Below are 25,605 nucleotides of genomic sequence, written 5' to 3'. Positions count from 1 at the left end.
CCTGAACCTCATCACACCCTTCACCGGGATGACCTTCACAAACACATGATCCCATACTGCGAACTCGAGATCCCTGCGTCTCTGATCTGCATAACTTTTCTGACGCCTCTGAGCAGTCCTCATCTTGTCTCGAATCTTGCCCACTAACTCTATTGACTACCTGACAATATCCGGACCAAACTCTATTCTCACTCCTACCTCTTCCCAATACATGGACGACCTACAATTCCTCCCGTACAGTGCCTCATATGGAGCCATACAAATCAATGCCTGATAACTGTTGTTGTATGAGAACTCCACAAGAGGTAACTTCGGCTCCTAGCTGCCCTGGAAGTCGATAATGCAAGCTCGGAGTAGGTTTTCCAGAATCTGAATCACCTTCTCTGACTGTCCGTCTTTCTGAGGATGGAAGAGAATCTTGAATAGCAGCTTAGTACCAAATGCCTGGTGTAGACTCTTCAAGAATGTACACGTGAACCTCAGATACATGTCTGACACAATGGACACTAGAATCCCAGGCAGTCTGACTATCTCTCTGATGTAGAACTCTGCGTATTGAATCATGGTGAAGGAATTCTTGATCGGTAGAAAATGGGCTGATTTAGTGAGCCGATCAACAATAACCCAGATGGCATTAAATCCTCTAGTATTCCTCGAAAGCCCTGTCACAAAGTCCATGGTGATGTTTTCCCATTTCCACTCTAGAATTGGGAGTGCTCTCAGTTTCCCTGAAGGTTTCTGATGCTCTACCTTGACTTGCTGACATGTCAAACACTCGGAGACAAATCGCAAAATATCCCTCTTCATGCCCGGCCACCAATAAAGAGTCTGCAAATCTTTATACATTTTCGTAATCCTTGGATGGATGGAGCATGGGGTGCTGTGGGCCTCGGTCAAGATATCTGTTCTCGAGGAATCACTGTCAGGAACCCATTGACGATCACTATATCTGACTATGCCGTCCACAACTGCATATAGTCTCTGGCCCTTAGCCTGGTCTCTCTGTCTCCACTTCTACAGCTGCTCGTCAGAAGTCTTCCCTGCCTGAATTTTGTCCCTCAATGTCGGCTGTACTGTCAGAGTAGCAAGATTTGGGGCATATCCCCTGGCATAAACTGAAAGCTTAAATCTCTGAATCTCCACCTGTAGTTGTTTCTAAACCGACAAATGAGCAATCACTGCGTGCTTCCTGCTCAAAGCGTCTGCAACCACATTAGCCTTACCCGGATGGTAGCTAATATCACAGTAATAATCCTTCACTAGCTCTAGCCATCTCCTCTACCTCATGTTCATCTCTTTCTGTGTGAAGAAGTACTTCAGGGTCTTAAGATCGGTGAAAATCCTGCACTTCTCTCCATACAGATATTGTCTCCAAATCTTCAGAACAAACACCATTGTTGCTAGCTCAAGGTAATGAGTCGGATAATTCTTCTCATGGACCTTCAGCTGTTTGGACGCGTATGCTATAACTCTGTCATGCTGCTTCACAACCACGCCCAACTTTAGCTTCGGTGCATGTGTGTAAACCACAAACTTTCCCTGCCCTGATGGCATAGCTAAAACGGGTGCAGTGGTCAATGATTGCTTCAGTTTGTCAAAGCTCTCCTGACACTCAGATCCCTATATAAAGTTGGCATTCTTCTTCGTCAAGGCGGTCATAGGCAGCGCGATAGAAGAGAAGCCCTGAATGAATTTTCTGTAGTACCCATTCAATCCCAAGAAGCTGCGGATCTCTTTCACGCTCTTAGGCACTGGCCAATCTCTGACTGCTTCGACCTTACTGGGGTTAACCTCAATACCATCTTGAGATACAATGTGGCCCAAGAATGTCACCATGTCAAGCTAGAACTTGCATTTACTAAACTTGGCATACAGCTGTCTGTCCTGTAAAGTATGTAGTACAGTCCTCAGATGCTGGCTTTACTCCTCTTTGCTCCTCGAGTAGATCAGGATGTCGTCAATGAAAACTATGATGAACTGATCCAAGTATCGTTGGAACACGGGATTCATGAGATCCATGAAGATCGTTGGCGCGTTCGTCTAACCGAAGGGCATCACCATAAACTCATAGTACCCATAACGCTTCTGGAAATGTAACGTCCGAAAAACCAACCTACGTAAACCACATGCATTCAAATTGTTTTAATTGCTAAATGCAAGCGTGATATTTATGATATGATTAAATGTATGATTGCATGATTAAATGATAATGTGACATGTTTTCATGAAATTGAAAGATTTTACCCGAATATTCGATAATATGCGGGGGCAAGGAGACCGGAGACGACGAATACAAGAATATTTATTCTTCATTAAATATTTTCAAGGCTTCCTAATATTATTAAAAAAATTAATATTCCTAAAAATGTTGGAGTTTGAATTATTTTACGAGTCGAGCTCGATTTTTCCTAAAAAGCCTTGTTTGGGCAAACAAGAAGTTTTTAAAAGATCAAAAATATTATTTTGTGGAAAAGTATTTGGAAAATGGGAATAAAATGTCATTTTTTTGGTCATAGACGATTCCTACCATGGCTTCATCCTTATCGAAGGCAAAACAAAGAGTTCAATGGCATGGAATAACATGGAGAAGCATCTGCACCATTATCTGGAGTTACCTTGTTTGAAAAGCTTTCGGGCATAAGGTGTAAGTTTGTAAAGAAGATTAGTGGGAATGGTAAAAGGAAAATGAATGCAAAGGAGAATAATGTGGAAGGCAGTAAAGAAGAAAAAGATTTCAGAGCAACAAATTTCAGAAAATGTTGGAAAAAGAAGTCAATTTTTTTGAATCTTCCGTATTGGAGACACTTGCATGTTAAGCATTGTCTCGATGTGATGCACATTGAGAAAATTGTCTTCGTATCCCTCATTAATAATTTGATGAATGTTAAAAGAAAAACTAAGGACAATGTGGCAGCTAAGTTTGATATGGTTAAAATGGGAGCTAGGCCTGGATTGGCCCCTAAATTTGGTGAAAAAGAACATATCTTCCTCCTGCCGCATGCTCATTCACAAAAAAGAAAAGTTACAAGTCTATCAGACGTTAATGGATATAAAAGTTCCTTAAGGTTTCTCATCGAACATGAAGAATCTTGTGTGCATGTCTGAGCTGTAGTTGACAAGCTTGAAATCTCATGATTGTCATGTCTTAATGCAGTATTTCCTACCAATACTTATTCGTGATGCACTACCAAAACATGTTAGATTTGCCATCATAAGATTATGCTTCTTCTTAAAAGATATTTTTTGCAAGGTTATAGATGTAGCCAAGTTAGATAACCTGCAATTTGACTTGGTTGTTACGCTCTGCTTATTGGAGCAGTATTTTCCCCCTTCTTTGTTCGATGTCATGCTTCACATAACATTTCATCTTGTTCGAGAAGTCCGATAATGTGGACCGGGTTATTTCCGGTATATGTATCCATTCGAAAGATACACGAAAGTTCTTAAGAGTTATGTAGGCAGTCGAAAACATCCTGAAGGTTGCTTTGTTCAGAGATATTCAGCCGAAGAAGCAGTTGAGTTTTGTTCGGAGTACCTCAATGATCTTGATCCTGTTGGGGTCCCTCAATCAAATCGAGATCCCAAAACAAACGTTCCTGGATTCTTAGCATGCAAATCACCAATTATAGTGCAACAAGTTGATCTACAACAAGCACATTTGATTGTGTTGGAAAATACAAAAGAAGTATCTCCCTACATAATGTAAGTGTACTGCGTTAATTTATTATTTTTCACACTGTTATTGTCAATATCTACTATCTGACACAAATTTATATATAAATATTTCCATAGTGAACATAAAACCTTCTTGAAGTCAATGTTTCCGAAAAAAAACACAGACAAAAGGTTGATACAAGATGCTCACAACAAGAGGTTCATTGATTGGTTTCGTGCAAAGGTTAGGTGGATGCAAAAATATTTTTCATGCATTTTGCGCTGAACAAGTTGTAACTACTATTTTTATCACCCTATTCAAATTGAAAGCATGTGAGGTCGTTGGTGAAATAGACAGATGCAATGGTTGAACAACATCGACAATGACATGGCTGGCTAATGGACCACGTTCACATGTCATTAAGTATAGTATTTATGTGATAAATTGTAATTTATACAAAACAAAGGTGCGGGATGATGAGAGAGAGTGCCAAAACAGTGGGGTTTCTCTTGTTGCCAGCACAATGCTTGTCTATAGTGCCAAAAATAAGAATCCTCTAATCGCTGATGTGTCTTTCTATGGAATGATTAAAGAAATATGGGAATCAGACTATCATCAAGTTCAAGTTCCTCTTTTTAGTTGTGCGTGGATTTCAAACGACAAAGGAGTGATCAACAATGATGAATGTGGCTTCACTTTGGTCAATATGAACAAAAGAGGGCACAAGAATGATGAATTTGTCCTTCCAAGTCAAGTCAATCAAATCTTTTACATTGACGACCCATTAAAAAAAGGATGGTCAATTGTGCTCCCAGTGCCAAATAGATGTTATGAAAGAGAGGATGATGCTTGGACTACTATTCCCGAGTCTCGACCAATTGATGATGTTGATACTCATTGTATTCCTGTTCATGAAAGATAATTTAGATCAGAAAACGAGGGTGTCTGGGAAACGAACAAGAAAAAATGATGATTTGTACTTTTATGTCATGTTTATTTAGGGACAATAAAAGACATGTTATCTACTTTAAAAAATTATGTTATGCACTTTTATCATGTTTTTTATTGTTATTATCTATTTATGTTATGTTTGTGATATTTTAATTATCCATGTTATTGTGTAGATTTTAATATTGGTTTCATTCATGTTCTAATGCAGAAGAGAGCATAATGGGTAGCAAAAAAGAGGAGAAAAAAATTGAATTTGAGGAGCTACAAGAATTAAATAATGATAAGCTGCTTGGAGTTACTGATGCGGAGCTGCATGGACTTACTGATGAACAAGAACGTCTTGTAGATGCGTAGAAGAACAAGAGAGGACCTACATTGAGTTGTAAACTAACTGCAGCTGCAAGATGGGGAAAAAACGAAGATTGATTATGATGACATGGGGAGGCCAACATACAATGCAAATATAATTTTGTTGTTCATTTGAATTTGTTAACCAAGAATTGATTACATATACAATAATTTGTCATTTCAGAATTTGCTACCTTGATCAATATTTTTTACTATACTTCGTGCTATTTTGATGAACTTTGTTGATTAGAGTAATACGCTGTTATGTACATATTAATTTGAACATGTATGTATTTTAATTTGAACACAAATGTATATAAGATATGGAATAGTACCAACTAATACTTTTTGTTGCAGAATGTCTTCGAACTAGCGCCACAAAGTGAGTATGCTGTGATGAGTTCAATAGCACAAAAGTGGTGAGATTTCAAAAAAAAATTGATTAGCAGATTTGCTTGGCCGAATAGAAAAAATCCTGAAAAGTTGATTTCTCCATTAAGTCAGTATCAGCTCCCAATAGCAGATTGGAAAGAATTTGAGGATGCGAGACTAGATCCATCATGGGAGGTACTTTAATAATTTTCATGTTTTCTTTAAGAATTAGTAATTTTCATACTTAACTGAAGAACACAATGATGTAGGTTACTTACGAAAAACAAAAAAAAAACGGACTATGCATTGTAAATATCACCACAAAATGTCTCGCAAGGGTTACATCGGCTTGGAGGCTGAAATGGTAAGCTATAGAGCATTCTATTTTTCATTTTGATCAAGTTTTTCATGTTCTTAAGATGATAAACTTTTGAATTGTAGAGAGAGAAAAACATAATTGCTGAAGATGAAGAAGTTGATAGATCGGTGCTTTGGCGTAAAGCCAAGGAAGACAAATCTGGCAACATAACAAATGTGGAGACATCAGAAGTCGCCCAAAAAATGGTAAATGTTTTGTTTTATTCAATCTCCATATTGCCTAGATAAATAAAACTGTGGTTTGTGGATTGGTTTGTTATGTCTCTAATTGCAGGATGACTTGTTGGAAAAAAACTCAAAAGATTGTTCAAATCTTCTGGAATGAATGATGTGCTAACCACTACATTAGGTAGCCAAGAACGCTATGGTATGGTTCGAGGTGTGGGAAGGTTTGTAAAGCATCAAGTCTTCTTTAAAACTTCAAGAAAGAAGAGGGAATTAGTCCCAAAAGCTATGGTCAAAAACTTCAAAGAACAATTGGAAGAGACTAAGAGTTTAAATGCAGAATTGGAGAAATTGAAGGGTCAACTTGCTAGTGTTATGCCCGTCATCAATGATCGAACTTCTGAGACTGTAGCATCAAACAAGTGCTCAGACATGAAAGACCCAAAAATTTTAGATGATGTGGAAGAAGTTTATGAATGCGACACTTCAAATATGAAGGTTCTATGTTTTTGGATTTCAAGTCAAATTATTTGTTTTCACAATCATATATTTATATATAATATCTTATTGTTCTTAAAAGGGAAAAAAAATGCCACATGACTGTAAAACAACGTGAAAACGTGGTGGCGTATGGCACAATAATATCAGAAGGAGGTCCAAATATCATGATTCACCATGTTCGACTTGGGGAACAAAACTTCAAGGTATCTATTGATGTTGTCTTAGCTAAAGTAGCAGAACTTCCAATCCCAATTAAATATGGACCAAGAATCGTCAAAGATGCAGTTGGAGCCATTGTTGGTTGGCCTACGTAGTTGTTAATATTTCCAACGACACAGGTACTTTAAGTTTTCTCTTGATTTTTTGTTTTCAATTGTCATATATGTTGCTTGGACAATGGTTTAATTTAGAATATTTGTATGAATAGTCTAAATTGTAGAAGAAGGGGAAACCTCAAATATTTGAGCTTTCGGATGTTCTCGGTCAGCTAGACAAGTTCAAGGATATTGAAAAAACATTACCCATGACATGCAAGTATATCTACTCGGATGCTGTAAGATTGATGAATGAATCGGAGACCATATACATAGAGTTTGATGGTGCTATGTTTGGACGTCCTAAAAACATACGGTTGCTAAGAGAAGATATCTTACGCTTTATGGAGATGAGAGAGATAGGCGCCAGACAAATTTTGGTTTACATGGGGTATATTATGTGACAAATATGCTGAACAAACACCACTGCTGCTAGCTCGAGGTCATGAGTCGGATAATCCTTCTCATGGACCTTCAGCTGTTTGGACACGTATGCTATAACTCTTTCATGCTTCTTCAGAACCACGCCCAACCCGAGCTTCGGTGCATCTGTGTAAACCACAAACTCTCCCTGCCCTGATCGCATAGCTAAAACGAGTGCAGTGGTCAATGATTGCTTCAGTTTGTCAAAGCTCTCCTGACACTCAGATCCCCAGATAAACTTGGAATTCTTCTTCGTCATGGCGGTCATAGGCACCGCGATAGAAGAGAAGCCTTGAATGAATTTCCTGTAGTACCCAACCAATCCTAAGAAGCTGCGGATCTCTGCTTGGACCTTACTGGGGTCAACCTCAATACCATCCTGAGATACAATGTGGCCCAAAAATGCCACCATGTAAAGCCAGAACTCCCACTTACTGAACTTGGCATACAGCTATTTGTCCTGTAAAGTCTGTAGTACAGTCCTCAGATGCTGGCTATGCTCCTTTCTGCTCCTCGAGTAGATCAGGATGTCGTCATTGAAAACTATGACAAACTGATCCAAGTACCGCTGAAACACGCGATTCATGAGATCCATAAAGATCTCTTACGCGTTCGTCAAACCGAATGTCATCACCATAATCTCATAGTGCTCATAACGCGTCTGGAAATGTAACGTCCGAAAAACCAACCTACGTAAACCACATGAATGCAAATTGTTTTAATTTCTTAATTGTTTTATTTAATTGATTTTAAATGCAAGCGTGATATTTATTATATGATTAAATGTATGATTGCTTGATTAAATGATAATGTGACATGTTTTCATGAAATTAAAAGATTTTACCCGAATATTCGATAATATGCTGGGGAAAGGACAACGGAGACGACCAAGACAAGAATATTTATTCTTCAATAAATATTTTCAAGGCTACCTAATATGATTAAAAAAGATTTAATTTTCCTAAAAATTTTGGAGTTCGAATTATTTTACGAGTCGAGCTCGATTTTTCTCGGAAAGCCTGTTTTGGGCAAACAAGAAGTTTTTAAAAGATCAAAAATATTATTTTGTGAAAACTTATTTTATAAAATGTTATGTTTTAATTAAATAAGTTTTATTGGGCCCAATTTAATTATTTAAAGAAGGCCCAATTACCCTTAAGCTTCCAATCCCAAAACCAAAGCCCACTAGCATGTGATTAAATCTATAAATAAGAACCTAGGGCTTCTTCCACCCCATAATTTACATGTTTCAGCCAAAAAACACACTCAAACACACTAGGATTTTTGAGATTTAAGGTTGGGAAGAAAAGCTTGTGTTCTTCATCGTCCGGTCGTCCAACTTTGCACCCTCGCCGACGATTGAGCATTCGAGCGTTTTAAATGCAAATGCACGTTTTATAAATCTTTTATAACATCATACGAATCATATTGTTCATACTTTAATTGTTTATGCATGAAAAATATGAGTGTTTGAATGTATTTATGGTGGAACGTTTATTTTCAAAAATACGTTGTTTTTACGTTTATATGAAAAACGTTTTGAATCCATCGAGTACGCTGCAAACGTAGGATGTTATATGAATGAATTAGGGTTAAAATATGATAAAATTAAAGGTAAAACAAGCTCGAAACTGTGGGATTCAGGTGTGGAGAGAAGCCAAGAGTTTTTTGGGTTTTTCTTGATTTGTATGACTCGGCTAGGGTGCATGGGGCGAAAAGGCTCGACTACACTACAAGAAAAAAGGCCAAAGACAACGGTGGAAACCCGTTGTCGTTGGTCATTTAAAACCGTTGTTAAAGGCCTTGTGGTTATAAGTTGCGCTCAAATACAACTGTGAAAAACCGTTGTCGTAAAAGGCCAATAACAACGGTTAAACACCCTTGTCGTAGGTCTTCTACAACCGTTGTTAAAATCCCTGTGGTTAAAAAGTGTGCTGAAATACAACGGTGAAAAACCGTTGTTGTAGGTCTGTAAAACCGTTGTTAAAAGCCTTGTGGTTTAAAGGTGCGCTCATAGACAACGGTAATAAACCGTTGTTGTAGATGTATAAAGACAACGTTGATAAATCGTTGTCGTAGCTCTTAAAAACCGTTGTCTTATAACAACGACAACGGTTTTTAACCGTTGTCTTTTATCGTATTCGACTACAGTTAATCAATGTTTTTAAACCGATGTCTTTCGCTGCAATATACAACAGTTTTACAACATTTTAAATCTGTTGTCTTTTGATTTGATTTACATCATTTTAAAACTGTTGTCTTTAGATTTGATTTACATCATTTTAAAACTGTTTTCTTATATATAATAATATATTTAAACCATAAATAAATAAATTAATTAATTAAAAAAATTGGATGTAAAATAATATATCAGTTAAACCCTTATATAAAATCAATTCAAACATCAACATATATACTTGATCAAGAACTACATGCATGAATTACAACGGAAATATGTCATTCATAGACTTGTAATTTACCAAACAAACAATTAAAAAAAGTATGTAACCATATTCCAAAAACTTTTAGTCAAGTTCACAAAAATAAAAATACCCTACAACCAAGACTTCCACATATCAACTCCAAAATATCTTCTGTAGCTTGTTGGAATGATTTTCTCTGCCCGTGCATCTTCCGAAACATCATTACAGTGCCAGTGAAAATAAAAACCACATAATTTTAATCAGGGCCTAGAAAAATTTTAGCATAACCTCCCCACAAGTAGGATATAACAGAAAATTTAAAAACACACAACAACAATATATATTCGAAATAAATTTAAATACGACCATACACCACACCTATCACCTACACAGCCAGACCATACATCACACCTATCACCCAAAATTATCACATTCTGTCAACATATCCCGAAAGCCATGAAGAGATCTACATGTCATGAACCAACAAACGTGCAACAAAAAAAATCACATCTCCTACCTATTCATAAATATGATCCTGTATGCATTCGGCTAGCTCATTGCGAATCTCATCAAGTTCTTCCATGGAATACTCCGTTTTTGTGAACTATGAACACACACAAAAAGTATATTATTAAAAAAACACAACTTAATGAATTTTCAAAATGATAAGTAGCTACATAACTTGTAATTATTTTATATAAGCAAGATAATATTACTATAGATCGTAGTGAATCCCCCTCAAAAGTTGCAACTTCTTCAGTAATCTGCCTCATGAATCTCATCACGTAATAACCACATTGTTTTACATCCGGTTGCTTAGGAGCCTATGTTAAAAAATGTCAAATTGTTAATGACAAATTTACACATTAAAAAATTAGCTTGAATGAGAAATACACATACCTTTATGACTTCCCATTGTACACGTTTTTTTCTTTTCCTTTCTTTAGTTGAGTTAAACAATGTCAACGCCCTTCATTAACATTGACCATAGTTGATATATGAGTGTTTATTCATTAAATGAAATGCATCATTAAAATGGAATATGAACTCACATTTCCACAACATATTTCCAATCCTCACCACGAATGCGATGACTTAAGGAATCCACCAAATAAACAATCTCCTTATAAGGCTCGATGATAGTGAAAGTCCAATGAAAACTACACGTGAACATAATAAGCGTATGCAATTCACTAAAAAAAACAATTGAAAATTATATTAGGATCTTACTTACCCAGAACAACTTGGAACCAAAACAATTTGATTCATTGCTGCACCACTTAGCCTATCCGCTAAAGAACTCGCCCTCTTGTTCAACCTTTCAGTTTTACCTGTTTTGTCGTGTGCATTATGTTGCAAATTTGGGATGCTGTGTGGATTAACGAATCTGAATTTGTCTATCTTGTTTTCTTTCACCATCTTTTTATAAAGATGCCTGTCATTTCAAGTAAAGAAAATCAAAACTACACAACATACTAAACTAACAAATTATATGCATCTTATATAATATAATAATGTAAGAAAAGAACAAACAAACTTTAAGTTAATCGAAGACTTACCAAATGTAGACAACTACACAATTTCCTGAAATTGGTTCCAAGTGATACAAAGGGCTGATGTCCTCAAAGTGCAAGTTAACTTCATAATCATCTGCAAATACTTCATGATCTAAAAGAAATGCTAATCTCCTTCCATTTTCAAGGGCTATCTTACAATAACAATACACCATGCGCACTGCTCTTCGCACATTAGATGACAAAGTCTGGTTTCTTTCGACACTGACAGTTTTGTTCCTTTGACGCTTCTGATAATTGTATTGTAAACATGTTAGATAGGTGCAATACTGGAGAATTTGACAGACATTTACTTTGAAATATAAGCATACCTGTACCTCTTGTCGTAGCATTATCAAATGATTTGGCCAAGCCACATGTGTTCCTATGGCATCACCAACATTTTCACATTCATTGGGAATCGGAAATGGCAAAAGGGCCGTTTTTTGCATTGCTTCATCAATGGATACACGCATGCAATTTTGAGGTAATGGAACACCATGAAGCAAGTTATTAGCTCCATTGACCTCGACAACTGTTCCATATGCAACAATGTCTGCGCTAGAATCCAATGTCAAAATAACCTGTTTCCCCTAAAAGATAAATAGTTAGGTCAATGAATTGTACTAACTCTTTAGTTAAAAAATATTAAGTACTATATAACAACAACAAATTATATACCTGTAAAGCAACATATTTTTCCACAACTTTCATTTCAACATCATTCAAATCTTCATAACTGGGGAAAAACTTGTCGATTTTCATTTCATTTTCATTCACTTGATGCAATTGAATCGAGCAACTTCCTTTGTCATGAATCTCACTGTCCCATGCTCTTTTTTTGTATACAATTGCTTCAAGTTTTTGAATGCGTGTATCTTGCTCTTGAATTAATTTTCTAGCCTCTATCAACTCTTTTTTTTGCTCAATCATTAGCTCTCTGTCAACATCCTCAGTCTTCCAACTTCTACCAACATTGAAATATAATGTTGGGGTGATGTGACCTCCAACAGCTCTCACACGTCCACCATGTTCATCTGAATTGAGTGCTTTCGTGAGAATATCCTTTTTTGTCCCTGTTATTTGAAGTTTTCCCTCACGCTTTTGTTGTATGTAATCATCCTGTCATCCACTTGAAAATATTAATTATTTCAAAAGGTTTCATTAAAATAAAATAATTTTTTATTAGTTTGCTCACAATCTTTTCTACTGTTATTTGCAACTCCTGGCCATCAAAATCTCTTTCTTTATTCAATCGCCCTTTTTTCCAAATAATAGCTCTGTTGATATCATCATCGTCACACAATTCACTTGCCTACATACAAGAACAATCAAATGATATTTGTCAAATAAGTTAAATGTTGAAAAAAAAGCAAATGCAATGATATATATCACATGCTAGGAAAAAAAACAGCCACCCATGTTACAAGTATTCACGCGAAGGAAAGAAATAGTCACTTCTTGAACGGCACAATTGTTGAAATATATTATTTCTTCAGCAAATCGTGCATATCCCTTACGAGCAAGGCGATAAGGGTATATATTCTTCTTCCTTCTTTCCTTTTGTTGATCACTTAGTTCCTACTCAAGTGAAGAATTACACATATCAAATTTTTTTTTATTCGTCAAATACTTAATGGTGGACTTATTTTTTTTTTTTAAAAAAAGATACTTTAACGTTTTGAATTCGACTTCAGTACTGTGTTCTTATCGACGCAGGCTCCAACTGGACGTAAGTTTTGTTACGTTTTGACATGATTTGAAATTATGATATTGTCAGAATCAGATATGATTGATATATGATGTTATTGATATGTTAACCATCGTAGAATCGAAATCAGATTAAGAAACATCTTGATTATGAAATTGTTATGATTTTTCAGAGTATATTGAGTGGTATTGGACAAATTTGGATTATGGTTGGATTATGGATTATATTGGATATTGGTCATGATTTGTAATTGATATCTATTGCTGTTTGAGTTGACGGGGATATTGAGATTGTATCGTTATGCCGTTGATTTTGAATTAAATTCAGATTGATCAGATTCAGTATTGAATTGAGAATGGACGGGTGATATTATTATTCTCGATATATCCTTTCAAATTTACAGAGACAATCTTGAGTTCAGAACTTCCGTTTCTTCATACCGAGACTACAAACGAAAGGTATAAGTCAATGTGGTATTGGGAGATCGACACAAGTAGGATATACTTGTGTTTCCCTAAATCACATACTATTTGTTATTATTTGCATTGATTTGATTTGATATTCTTGTTCTATTGATGTATAGAGAGCATGTGTTAGACGAATATGAGAGGAGTGATCTTGTGATAGAAGTACCTGATAGTGGCGGGATCGCCACGGGCACATGGCACGATGTCACAAGATAGTGTATTGGCGATAGTGCCACAGTCTGTGACGGATAGGTCAAGACACTGGATGTTTGGTTATATCGACGTGGATAGAATCGGAGTTCCTTCTATTACTGTTGGTCGATATAAGAATACCAACGTCTGGAAACCGAGATCCCTAGACTAGGATTGAGTCTAGTCTGAGTCGTGGAGTCACGAGTATGATTGATAGTTGATATTTTTTATGTTTCAGATTTTGATATATATCTGATATCTGCTTCATGCTTTATATTAATTATATGATTGCATGTTTCGTTGATTTATACTGGGATTTATTCTCACCGGAGTTATCTGGCTGTTGTCGTGTTTGTATGTGTGCATGACAACAGGTGGGACAGGTTCAGGGTCGAGGAGATGAAGAGAGAGATCGTGATTAGAGTGGAGACTACGGACTTGATCTGAGATAGGGTTGAACACTTGATATTTAGTAGTTGAACCTTAGTTTGTAAATGATTGTATATATTACAAGACTTGTACTTTACTTTTATACTGATATGTATAGTAGAGTGATTCCATTACGTTCCGCATTTAAAAAAAAAAATTTAGACCCTGTTTATTATAATTGATTAATTAGTCCCAATGACGATTAAGAACATGATTAGCGTCCGGGTCCCCACAAAAACCGTTGCTAAAAGCGACGCTAAAACCAAAATCTTCGCAAATTGTCTTTAAATATCACCAGTCGAACCATATCCTTCCACTCCACTTCATAACACTTAAAATTTTTCTCTCTCAAGCAATTTATATTTCGATTTAAGGTACGTTTTTTTGTTTCAATTTTTTTTAAAATTTCGATTTAAGATACGTTTTTTTGTTTCAATTTTTTGTAAATTTTTAAGTGTTAGTTAAGATGAATATTGTTAATATATTGTACTTTTTTTTTAAGATTTATTAAATTATAAACGTAATTTTTTTTATTGTAATAACAAGATTAGCGACGGATTTTATTTTAATTCTGTCGCTAATTAGCGACAGAATTTAGCGACGGGATTTTTGTTACACCGTCGCAATGTAGCGACAGGCTTTTAAAATATTCCTAATAAAATCTGTCGCTAATTTTAGCGATGGAATGTTAAAACCGTCGCTAATTAGCGACGGTTATGCTATGACTATCAACAGCGCGCGTAGGTGCGCCGCGAATAATAGTTTGTATTAACGGCGTGCTTATGCACGCCGCGGATAATCTTGAACTTTCAACAGCTTGCAACTTTGTAGTGTGCAATGTGCGCTGCGAAAAGCGAATTTGCGCGCTGCGAAAAGCCATTTTTGTTGTAGTGATGTCCTAATCTCTTGCTCGATTCATGAATTGTATCATCATCATGAGACCCAATTTTAAGCTTTCTAAAATATGTCATAGAATCCAGATTTAACATGTTCAACAAAAAATTGAAAAAAACATATCAATATAGAAATAAATACACAATATATACAACAAAAAATAGGATAAGAAATTCATCTTCAATAGAAATTGAACAGATACAAAGATAAAAAAAAAGTATAACTTCAATATTGTCTACAAACTCCTACTCAAAAGCAAAATACATATCAATATTGTCTACAAATACATCTTCAAAAGTAAAATATCTTCAGTTAAACATTGTCGACCCAAGTCCCATCAAAATCTTCACGAAGCCATGATAGTTTATTGTCATATGCTCTGTCAACACTAATTGATGGTAACCCTCTGGTAAAAGATTGATAGTCAATTAAAGTGTCTTCCAATTCATCATCATCAACGTGTTCAAATGACTCTCTAGTAGGAGTTGCAAGTACAATACTCCATTCAGGATCTTCAATGTAAAATACTTGCTTTGCTTGTCTTCCCAAGATAAAAGAGTCGGATTTGAATCCAATTCTTCTCAAATTTACCAATGTGAAACAAAGATCATCTACTTTAATACCATTATTATTGTCCACCCAATTACATTTGAACATAGGAATTTGAAATTTGTGGTAATCGAGTTCCCATATTTATTCAATAACTCCATAAAAAACCATGTCTGAAACAATTGGGTTTTTATCCTTGGCACTGGCAACTTGCATTGTCTTTGCGACTAAGCTTACTCCAAAGTTTTGAGTAACTCGTATATCATCACGTTCTTTTGTAGCATATGTAACCTCATCAATCAGATAACTAGAATACTTTAACACTTTGTTGCTAGGTCCATGTGCCAACCACTTCAATCTTTCTGATATTTGATGGGTGGAACGGTCAACTAAATGTGCAACCTATATTTCAGAATGCCATAAATTTAGATTTATGTAAGATACCAAGAGTTGTATGCATGTTAATATCTAGTATTTTGGAACTTACAGTATCACGCAACCAGTTAGTAAACCTTCGGTTATGCTCATCTTGTAACAACTTTTTGGACTTGGCTTTATGAGTAAATCTTTATTTCAAATCCACCATGTGTTCCCTAATGAAATAATTTTTTAATAGATAAACCAATAGAATGTATGCAAAGTGCATGAAAGAATTGATAGGTTGGAGATCTTACTCCACATAACGATCAATCTCAACATCATTTGTCAATACATAAAGATGTGCTTGTTGAAGCTCATCATGACTAGTGAAGTGCACAACTCCTCCCGATAAAGGCTTAGTAAGTTCTACTTCTCGATGCCTTGATGGTATCCAAATTGTGTGGACATTAGATAGATAATCTGAGCAAAATTCGACAACCTCTTCAGCAATGTAACATTCGGCTATACACCCTTCAGGTCGATTACGATTGCGCACATAACCTTTCAAAATCTTCATGAATCTTTCAAATGGGTACATGTGCCTATACCAAACCGGTCCACACAATTTGACCTCCCGGACAAGATGAACAGTTAAATGAATCATTATATCAAAAAATGAAGGGGGAAAGTACTTTTCAAGTGAACACAATATCAACACAATCACTCTTTGCAAGTCATCCAACTTTAAGACGTCTACCACTTTACTATACAACACATTGAAGAAGAAACACAACCGGGTTATAGTATCTCTGACATGTTTTGGCAAGACACTGCGGATGGCCACTGGAAGCAATTGTTGCATTAAAGTGTGTTAGTCGTGTGACTTCAGGCCAACAAGTTTCAAATCCTTCATCGACACAAGGTTTCTAACATTTGATGAGTAACCTACAGGTACCTTTACTCCCGACAAAGATTTGCAAATACTTCTTTTCTCATCCTTACTTAGTGTGTAACATGCTGCTGGCAAAAATGTTTTCTTCTCCCCAATACTTGGTGCCAATTCAGTCCTTAAATTCATTTCCAGAAGATCTAATCTTGATGCTACTCCATCCTTTGTTTTTCCTGGAACATCAAGTAATGTACCGATGAGACTTTCACAAACATTTTTTTCAATGTGCATCACATCAAAAACATGTCCAACATGTAGATCTTTCCAATACTCAAGTTCAAAGAATATCGATTTCTTTTTCCAGCATGTTATCCCGTCATCGTTCTTTGACTGAAGCTTTCCGCTGAATTTTCCACAATGATAATTAATTCTTTGAACTCTTTCTAAAATTTCATTGCCACTCAATGGTTTTGGTTCGAGATTAAATTATTGCTTCCCATTAAATGCCTTCTTTTGCCTTCGATAAGGATGACTTAAAGGTAGAAACCTTTTATGGCATGTATATGACATTTTTCTACAATGTTTCAACCTTGTCGAATATGTTTCTTCTGCACAAATAGGACATGCATGCTATCATTTCACAACGCATCCAGACATGTTCCCATATGCAGGAAAATCATTGATTGTCCATAATATAACAGCTCTAAAAGAGAAAATTTCTTCTCGATATGCATCATATGCTTCAACACCTTTATCCCATAAGCATTTTAAGTCGTCAATAAGAGGTGCTAAGTATACATCATTATCATTACCCGGTTGTCTGGGACCAGATATCAACAAAGTGAGCATCAAAAATTTTCTCTTCATACACAACCATGGTGAAAGATTGTATGTGATCATTAAAACAGGCCAACAACTATATGCAGAACTCATCAAACTATGAGGATTTATCTCGTCTGCTGATATAGCCAATCTAAGATTTCTTGGCACATAAGCAAAATCTGGCCACATGCGATCAACTAATTTCCAAGAGGGAGAATCAGCTAGATGACGCAAGTATCCGTCACAAATTCTTTTATCAACATGCCAAGTTAACTCCTTGGATATCGCCTTATTCCGAAACATTCTTTGAAATCTTTGAATAGGTGGGAAATACCACAAGACCTTTGCAGGAATTCCTTCCTTTACCTTCGATTTGTTGCCCAACTTCCACCTTGACGTCCCGCAAGTAGGGCGATTTGCAAAATCTTCGTACTCCTTCCGGTATAAGATACAATCATTAGGAGAAGCATGAATTTTCACATAGTCCATCCCTAATGCGAGTAAGCTTTTCTTTGCATCACACAGAGATGAAGGCAATTCATTGTGATCTTGAAGCATTTATCCAAACAAAATAAGTAGATCAGTGAAAATTTTATCACTCCAACTATATTTTGCCTTCAAGTTAAATAATTTCACAACTGCAGATAACTTTGTGAATTTAGCACATCCAGGATATAAAGGTTTATCTGCGTCTTCAAGTAGCTTATTGAATTGGCTTGGATTCTCAGCATAACTTTCATATACACAATGCACCATATCTATAGGTTCCTCACTAAATGATTTGTGTTCATCTTGTCCTACTCGATCATTATCATTCATTGAGTTCCCTTTCGTAGATCTTTCCCCATGCCATATCCATGTATGATATGTCAAATCCATACCATTACAATACAAATGTGCCCTGATAGTTTCAACATTTTTCTTCCATAGATTACCACATCTTGCACATGGACAAGGTATTGCATCAGAATGGATAGCATTTTTTAGCGCAAACTGCAAGAAAGACTCTACTCCAACATCAAATTCATGTGATAGCCTATCTTTTGACATCCATTCTTTGTCCATACTTGGTACAACTACTCAGCTAACAATAAGCCCAACCCCTTCAAAACAATTTGAAATAATATTAAAAAATCTTTTATTGATAGACTATCTTTTTAATATATATACACACACACATGTATACAAAAAGAGAATTTTGTTACAAACAACAAAAATTGTTTTAAACTTTATATTTAAATGATATAAGTTGGTTAATGGTTGAATTCATGTAGCTACTCCTTACCCAAAGTAAGCTAGTAAGACTCTTGCGAACTTCCCAGATCAACATACACCTAAAGGCGTTGGAAATAGTTCACATTTCACACAAACACGCTCTGCATCTAATCTACATTACACAAAAAAACCACATTAATCATTTCTGCTTCAAATACAAATCATTTTCTTTCAATGACAAGCAACAACCACAAATAAAATAGGGTGCACCGATAACAAGATTTGTACTAACTTTACTTTAAGAAGTAAATGGAAAACCACACACAGGTTCCCAACCATTCAAAACTTTCAAGGAGGAACATAATTGATAATAAAATCAAGCAGCAACACTGAATTGCGAAGTGCCTAGAAGATGGACAATGTAGCTAATGAATTTCCATTAGGCCTTTCTTTTACTTCTAAATCGTAATACAGCTAAAAAATAACAGTGAAAACAAAAGGATTCCACAATCATCCAATTCTCAGCGCATTACATTATAAAACCCCAAAATTAAAAGAAGCTAATTTTTCTTATAATAAAACTGTAAAGAATAATCAAGCAATCAGCGAAGGTAAGCAACGTTCTTAATGCGAATAAAGAGCATACTCATAACATAAGAAATCACAACAAAAGCAACCCCAGCTGCCGCGCACGACACCTTCACACTCTTCGCGTGTTCTTATCGAGTGCCTGATCCATCAGCTACTTAAAACTACTATAATACATCTCAAACAACCTCAAATGACCCAAATAATCGAGTGAAATTCTTACCCAAACGGATGACAAATCGCGCGCAAAATAGGACTAAGATTCACGACCTTGCCTTGCTCAAAACTACCGATTACCGTTGCAATCAAGGTCGACCGGACATGGGCTACCTTTGCCGGTCCTCGGTGACAGAGAACGGACGGGCGGCGGCTTTGATTCGGCTGAGAGAAAGGAGGGCGACGGGAGTGGGTTTGGGGGGGGGGGTGTGCGTCTCAATACTTTAATTATAAGGTGAGTGTGTGTTATGCGATATATAAGTGTGAGGAATTAGTAGGGATTTTTGTTTTTTTAACAACATTTTTTTAAACAATGTTGTTAAAGTAGTTAAGAGTGTTGATTTAAAAGTTTTTTTTTTGTAATACGACAACGGTTTATTTAAACCGTTGTCTAAATTTGTACATTAGACAAAAGTTTATAAAACCGTTGTGGTAGCTACTAAAAAAAACGTTGTCTTTCACTGACGTTAATAAAACAACGGTTTTTAACACTGTTGTCTTAGCTACATAAAAACGCGCTCATAGGCAACGGTATTAAGAACCGTTGTTGTAGCTACTAAAAAACCCGCTCATAGACAACGGTATAAAACCCGTTGTTGTAACCCATAAAGGACAACGGTTTTAAACAAAACTGTTGTCTTATAAAAATAAATAAAACAGCACAAAGACAACGGTTTTTAAAACCGTTGTCTTAGCAACCAAATAGCACGCCCATTGACAACGGTTTTCTAAAACCGTTGTCGTCCACCCAAAAAACCGTTGTCTTTGACAAAGAAAAAATTAACGAAGACAACGGTTTTTGATAAAACCGTTGTCTTTTGAGTGTCGTTGGAAGTAAAATTTCTTGTAGTGCTAGGTCTTGAGTAGGGCTCGTATGGGATGTGGTTAGGTCCTAGGAAGGTCCTAGCAGGGCTAGGACTCGCGCAGCAAGGCTGTAGAAGAGTCCTCGGTTGATAGGACTCTTCACGTAGGATGTTCTTGTTGACCGAGAGGTTTCAGAGGGAAGATTGAGAGAGGGCTAGGCTAGGTGGTATGGACCGTGGCCAAGGATGGTCCAGTGAGGGCTAGGAAGGGCTGGGCTCGGTGGTGGCATGGGTAGAAGCCACCACGCAAATTTGGCAGCAGCACTGAAAGTTGAGAGGGGCGCAACTTGTTCCGGTTTCAGGTTGTTCGATGCAGAGGTTCAACGGCCTAGGCTGGGCTGGGCTTGCTTGGGTCTGGGTGTGGTCCAAGGTTGGTTAGGTTCAAGTGGGCTCGGTTGTGGGGACCCGGACACTAACTCATTTTCTTCAATTCATCATTGGGATTAAATAGATCAATTAAATAAACTGGGTCGAATTTTATTTTATTTACGAGATCAAGTGTCGAAAATACTACAAGAAGTTATGCTCCATCTTAATCAATTTACATGATCAAGTTCAATATCTACAACATAATCAAAGGTACACAACTTGTTCAAAATAAAGTCATAAAAAACTAGTGTTTCTCAACCACATAGCAAGTGGTGAACAACTAGATCTATATCTAAGCCAGATAACCACTCTAGTTTCGATCTTTCATCCTCTTCTCGACCCTGATCATGTCCCACCTGTTGTCATGCACACATACAAACACAACAACAGTCGGATAACTCTTGTGAGAAATATATTTCCCAGTATAAACAATGTATACATGCATTTCATACAAGCATATACAAAAGCATAAACCTTTTGTCAAACAACATGTATCATAGTGTAAGAAAACATACATCGATACAAAGTTTTAAATCAAACTCTTTAACTCTTAATCTTTGAGTCGCCTCTTATCTAGGGATCCCGGTTTGAATAAGAACGTAACCAGTCTCTCACCTACTCTCCCATTCGAGGTAGTGGTACGTCCCTATTCCCAGACTTCGGCCCACTATATCGAGTGTCTACGATAGGAGTCGATCTTTCTCCTAAGCAAATCGATATAAACCAAACGTCCGATGACTTGGCACCTCTACCAAAGACTCATCTAAAATGTCTATCTCATAATAAATGCTTTTCTATAACTCAATAGGCTAAGCATATTAATCTCAAGAATTTTAAACACATCAAAGGAATAACAATTTAGTATGTGGTTTTGGGAACTCAAGTTATATCTTACTCGAGTTATTTATCCCGGTTTAACATTGATTTATATCTTTCTTTTCGTAGTTCTTGGTTGTGTCAAACCGATCTAAGTCTTGTTCAACACCTCTCACTCTTTAAGGTACAAAAGCTTTGAAACTTTGATCTTTCTTCTACCGGTTTCGGAATTCTTGAGTTCGAAGACTTCAATACTAATTCTGGAAATGACATTCGAGAACATACAATTCAAAGCAAGATTTGATTTGATCAATACTCAATCTAGTTAAATTTCGACGGCATAACAGCGCAATCTCGAGATAACCGGCAACTCAAACATCAATAGATACAAACTACAACTCATAACCAATAACAATTACAACCCACAATTTCAAAAATCTGCACAACCCCATTCGAACAGAAGCTGGAAAATAACAATTCCATACGTTGTCCGTTCTTCAATCCGGTTTCGATTACATGTTTACCATAATCTCAATAAAACATAATATCAATCAAATTATGATTTCTCCAACACCAAATTTTAGAACCATGGAGGAAAATAAGAAAACTTACATCCCTTCGAAGCTCTTGACGAGAGAACCACGAAACTATGCTCGGATCGAAAATCGGATGGCCGGATCTTGCACATTCGAATTTCTAAGATCCAAGGAAGCTTGAGGATTTCCATGGAGTTTGTCTCAGGGAATTGATGCTCAAATTTTGAAGTGGATGGAGGGGTTTACACGTTAATATGCATGGCAAGACATGTGTCATTTTTTTTTCATCCAGCACTTCTCACGCATATGTGCGCCCAACACTCGCGCATATGCACGAGACTCTCTGTCCCGGCGCTTGGAAATCCACCTGCTCGCGCATATGCTCGCCTCGTCTCGCGCATATGCGCGAGACTTTCTGTCTCGGCGTTTGGCTGCTCGCGCATACGCGCATCTCGTCTCCGCGCACACGCGAATGTGCGGAACATCTTCTGGCCTCCACACTTAACCCATGCCTTCTCATGTCTTCCTTGGAGCTTGTCCTTCCATGATCACATCAATTCATCAATTAAATAATATCGGATTACAATAATATAATCTCGGGCCTTAAAATTCTCCCCCTCTGAGACGTGATTTCGTCCTAGAAATCGCAGGCAATTAAATCACAAAAGTTAAGAAATATAACAGAAGCTACATAAGAAACTCACATCATTGAAACAATTCTGGAAATTTCTGTCTCATGTCTGATTCAGTCTCCCAGGTAGCTTCTTCGATGCCATGACGACTTCACAGAACTTTTACAAGTGGAATAGTCTTCGTTCTTAGCTGTTTTTCTTTTCGATCGAGAATCTGAATTGGTTTCTCAAAATAACGCAGAGTTTCATCGAGTTCGGCCTCATCAGGCTGAAGAACATGAGAAGCATCAAGAAGATATTTCCGCAGCATAGATACATGAAAGATGTCATGTATTCCAGATAGAGACGGAGGAAGAGCGAGTCGATATGCACGATTGCTTATCTTCTCAAGAATCTCATACGGACCGATATAACGTGGAGAAAACTTCCCTCGCTTGCCAAATCTGACAACACCTCTGAAAGGAAAAATCTTCAGAAATACTTTGTCTCCTTGCTCAAATACTAAAGGTCGACGTCGAATATTTGCATATTTGGTCAGTCTATCCTGAGCTATCTTCATTCTTTGCTGAATCAAATTTACTTTTTCAGTCATATCTCGAATCATGTCAGGCCCAAATTCAGGTACCTCTGAGATATCATCCTAGTAAAGAGGAGATCTGCAATTCTTGCCGTAGAATGCTTAAAACGGTGCCATCTCTATACTCATCTGATAGCTGTTGTTGTATGAGAATTCACAAAGTGGTAAGGAATCTTTCCAATTAGTGCCAAAGTCTAGCACTACATCTCTTAGCATATCCTCCAATGTCTGGATAGTTCTTTCTGATTGTCCGTCTGTCTGAGGATGATATACAGTACTCAGGTGTAATTTCGTACCTAGAGCTTGTTGCAAACTCTGCCAAAAGTGAGAAGTAAATCGAGGGTCACGATCTGATACGATGGACTTTGGCATGCCATGCAATCTAACAACTTCTCTGACATAAATTTCTACCATCTAATCGTGTCTGTACGTCATTCGGTATGGAATGAAACACGTTGATTTGGTTAATCTGTCAATAATGACCCAAATCGCATCACAACCTCGGAAAGATTGTGGTAGCTTCGTAACAAAATCCATGGAAATGTGATCCAATTTCCATTCTGGAATAGATAAACTATGCAGTAGACCTCCTGTTTTCTTCTTTTCGACTTTCACCTGTTTGCAATTCAAACATCTGGACATAAAATCGGCGATATCTTATTTCATCTGTTTCCACCAAAACTGTTTCTTCAGATCATTATACATCTTTCTGCCACCAGGATTAATACTAAAACGACTACAGTGTGCTTCTGTCAAAATCTGTTGTCTCAAGTCTGAAACATCTGGCACAACAAGATGATTATTCATATATGACACATTATCACGAATCTGATATTCTAATTGATGCCCTAATATGACCATCGCAATCAAATTCTGAATATTCTGATCAATTTTCTGTGTTTCTTTGATTTTTAAAATCAGCTCTGGTTCAATTTGAATGGTGCAAAGTCTCAGAGGTTTACAATCTGTCTCAAATATTAATCCAGAAAGATAACAATCTTCAATCAAATTCGAGACACCAATCGTCGATAGGGATAAAGAACATACATTTCGACTCAGTGCATCAGCTGCTGCATTTGATTTTTCTGGGTAATATTTGATTTCACAATCAAAATCTTTCAGCAAATCAAGCCACCTCCGTTGTCTCATATTCAGTTCAGACTGTGAAAATAGATATTTCAAACTCTTGTGATCAGAATAAATTTCAAACTTCTCACCATATAGATAGTGTCGCAAGATTTTCAATGTAAACACGATGGCAGCTAATTCAAGATCACGAATCGGATAGCGCGTCTCATGTGGTTTTAATTGTCTCGAGGCATAGACAATAACATGTTCTCGTTGCATCAAAACACAACCTAGTCTCCTGTGAGAAGCATCACAATAAACAACAAAATAACCAGTACCTCACAGGATAGTCAACACCAGAGCACTAGTTAATCTCTTTTTCAACTCAAGGAAACTGGATAAACACACCTCTGACCAAACAAAAGAGGCATTCTTCTGGGTTAGCTGGGTAATCGGCTTGGCGATACTAGAGAAATCTTTGATGAATCGACGATAATAGCCCGCTAAACCCATAAAAATTCGTATCTCTGGCACTAATGTCGGTCTAGGCCAATTCATCACAGCCTCAACTTTGCTACGATCTACAGAAATACCATATCTTGTTATAATGTGCCCCAGAAATAAAACTTGTTTCAGCCAAAATTCACATTTCGATAGATTTGCATATAGTTTCTCAGCTCTCAGAGTCTTTAATACAATTCTCAGATGCTCAGCATGATCAATCAGATTCTTTGAATAAATAAGAATATCTTCAATAAAGATAATCACAAAACATCAAGATATTTCTTAAATTTATTATTTATCAAACCCATAAATACAGGTGGAGCATTTGTTAAACCAAATGACATGACTATAAACTCATAGTGGCCATACCTGGTTCTGAAAGTTGTCTTCGATATATCAGAATCTCTGACTCTCAACTGATGATATCCAGATCTCAGAACGATCATGGAATAAACAGAAGAACCTTATAACTGATCAAATAAGTCATTAATACGAGGCAAAGGGTATTTATTCTTTATCGTAGCTTTGTTCAATTGCCGATAGTCAATGCAGAGTCTCATTGAACCGTCTTTCTTTCTGACAAACAGTACTGGAGCGCTCCAAGGAGAAACACTCGGTCTGATGTAACCCTTGGCTAGTAAATCCTCTAGCTGATCTTTCAATTCTTTCAGTTCAACTGGTGCCATTCTGTATGGAGATTTAAAATAGGTATTGTACCTGATATCAGTTCAATGCTGAAGTCTATTTCTCGGACTGGAGGCAAACCCGTAATCTCATCTGGAAGACGTCAGCAAACTCACATACCACTGGCAAATCTGCCAATGA

General features: G+C 36.7%; 1 protein-coding gene and 2 long non-coding RNA genes across 4 annotated transcripts; 2 read left to right on the top strand and 1 right to left on the bottom strand.

Annotated features, from left to right (window-relative positions):
* The first annotated feature begins 2,991 nt into the window (after positions 1–2,991).
* LOC140975931 (uncharacterized) lies at positions 2,992–4,538 on the top strand. The gene is made up of 3 exons (XR_012175079.1): positions 2,992–3,702; positions 3,793–3,898; positions 3,993–4,538. It is a non-coding gene; the product is annotated as an uncharacterized lncRNA (long non-coding RNA).
* Positions 4,539–5,578: 1,040 nt separating this feature from the next.
* On the top strand, positions 5,579–7,079 carry LOC140975930 (uncharacterized). 2 transcript variants are annotated; one of them, XR_012175077.1, is made up of 6 exons: positions 5,579–5,690; positions 5,768–5,890; positions 5,979–6,367; positions 6,450–6,573; positions 6,656–6,708; positions 6,810–7,079. It is a non-coding gene; the product is annotated as an uncharacterized lncRNA (long non-coding RNA). The 2 variants fall into 2 exon arrangements; XR_012175078.1 differs by having other exon boundaries at positions 5,768–5,896.
* Positions 7,080–10,760: 3,681 nt separating this feature from the next.
* Positions 10,761–12,449, bottom strand: LOC140975838 (uncharacterized). The gene is made up of 5 exons (XM_073439768.1): positions 12,282–12,449; positions 11,765–12,205; positions 11,422–11,676; positions 11,090–11,334; positions 10,761–10,965 (listed from the first exon to the last, which is right to left on the bottom strand). The coding sequence occupies exons 2-5, from the start codon at positions 12,014–12,016 to the stop codon at positions 10,761–10,763; spliced, it is 957 nt and encodes a 318-aa protein (XP_073295869.1). The 5' UTR covers positions 12,017–12,205; positions 12,282–12,449.
* Positions 12,450–25,605: the final 13,156 nt, after the last annotated feature.

Source organism: Primulina huaijiensis, chromosome 4, assembly GCF_012295235.1.
Source record: "Primulina huaijiensis isolate GDHJ02 chromosome 4, ASM1229523v2, whole genome shotgun sequence".
NCBI classification, from domain to species: domain Eukaryota; kingdom Viridiplantae; phylum Streptophyta; class Magnoliopsida; order Lamiales; family Gesneriaceae; genus Primulina; species Primulina huaijiensis.
Note: the sequence above shows the minus strand (reverse complement) of the source record. Positions and strands in the feature narration are given on the sequence as shown.

Bases quoted from the DNA above. Each gene is read 5' to 3' on its own strand.
- LOC140975838 (XM_073439768.1), bottom strand. From the start codon at position 12,016: ATGATTGAGCAAAAAAAAGAGTTGATAGAGGCTAGAAAATTAATTCAA. The intron at 11,335-11,421 runs GTACAGGTATGC...TACAATTATCAG, and splicing joins TGATAATGCTACGACAAGAG to AAGCGTCAAAGGAACAAAAC. The intron at 10,966-11,089 runs GTAAGTCTTCGA...TTGAAATGACAG, and splicing joins TGTGTAGTTGTCTACATTTG to GCATCTTTATAAAAAGATGG.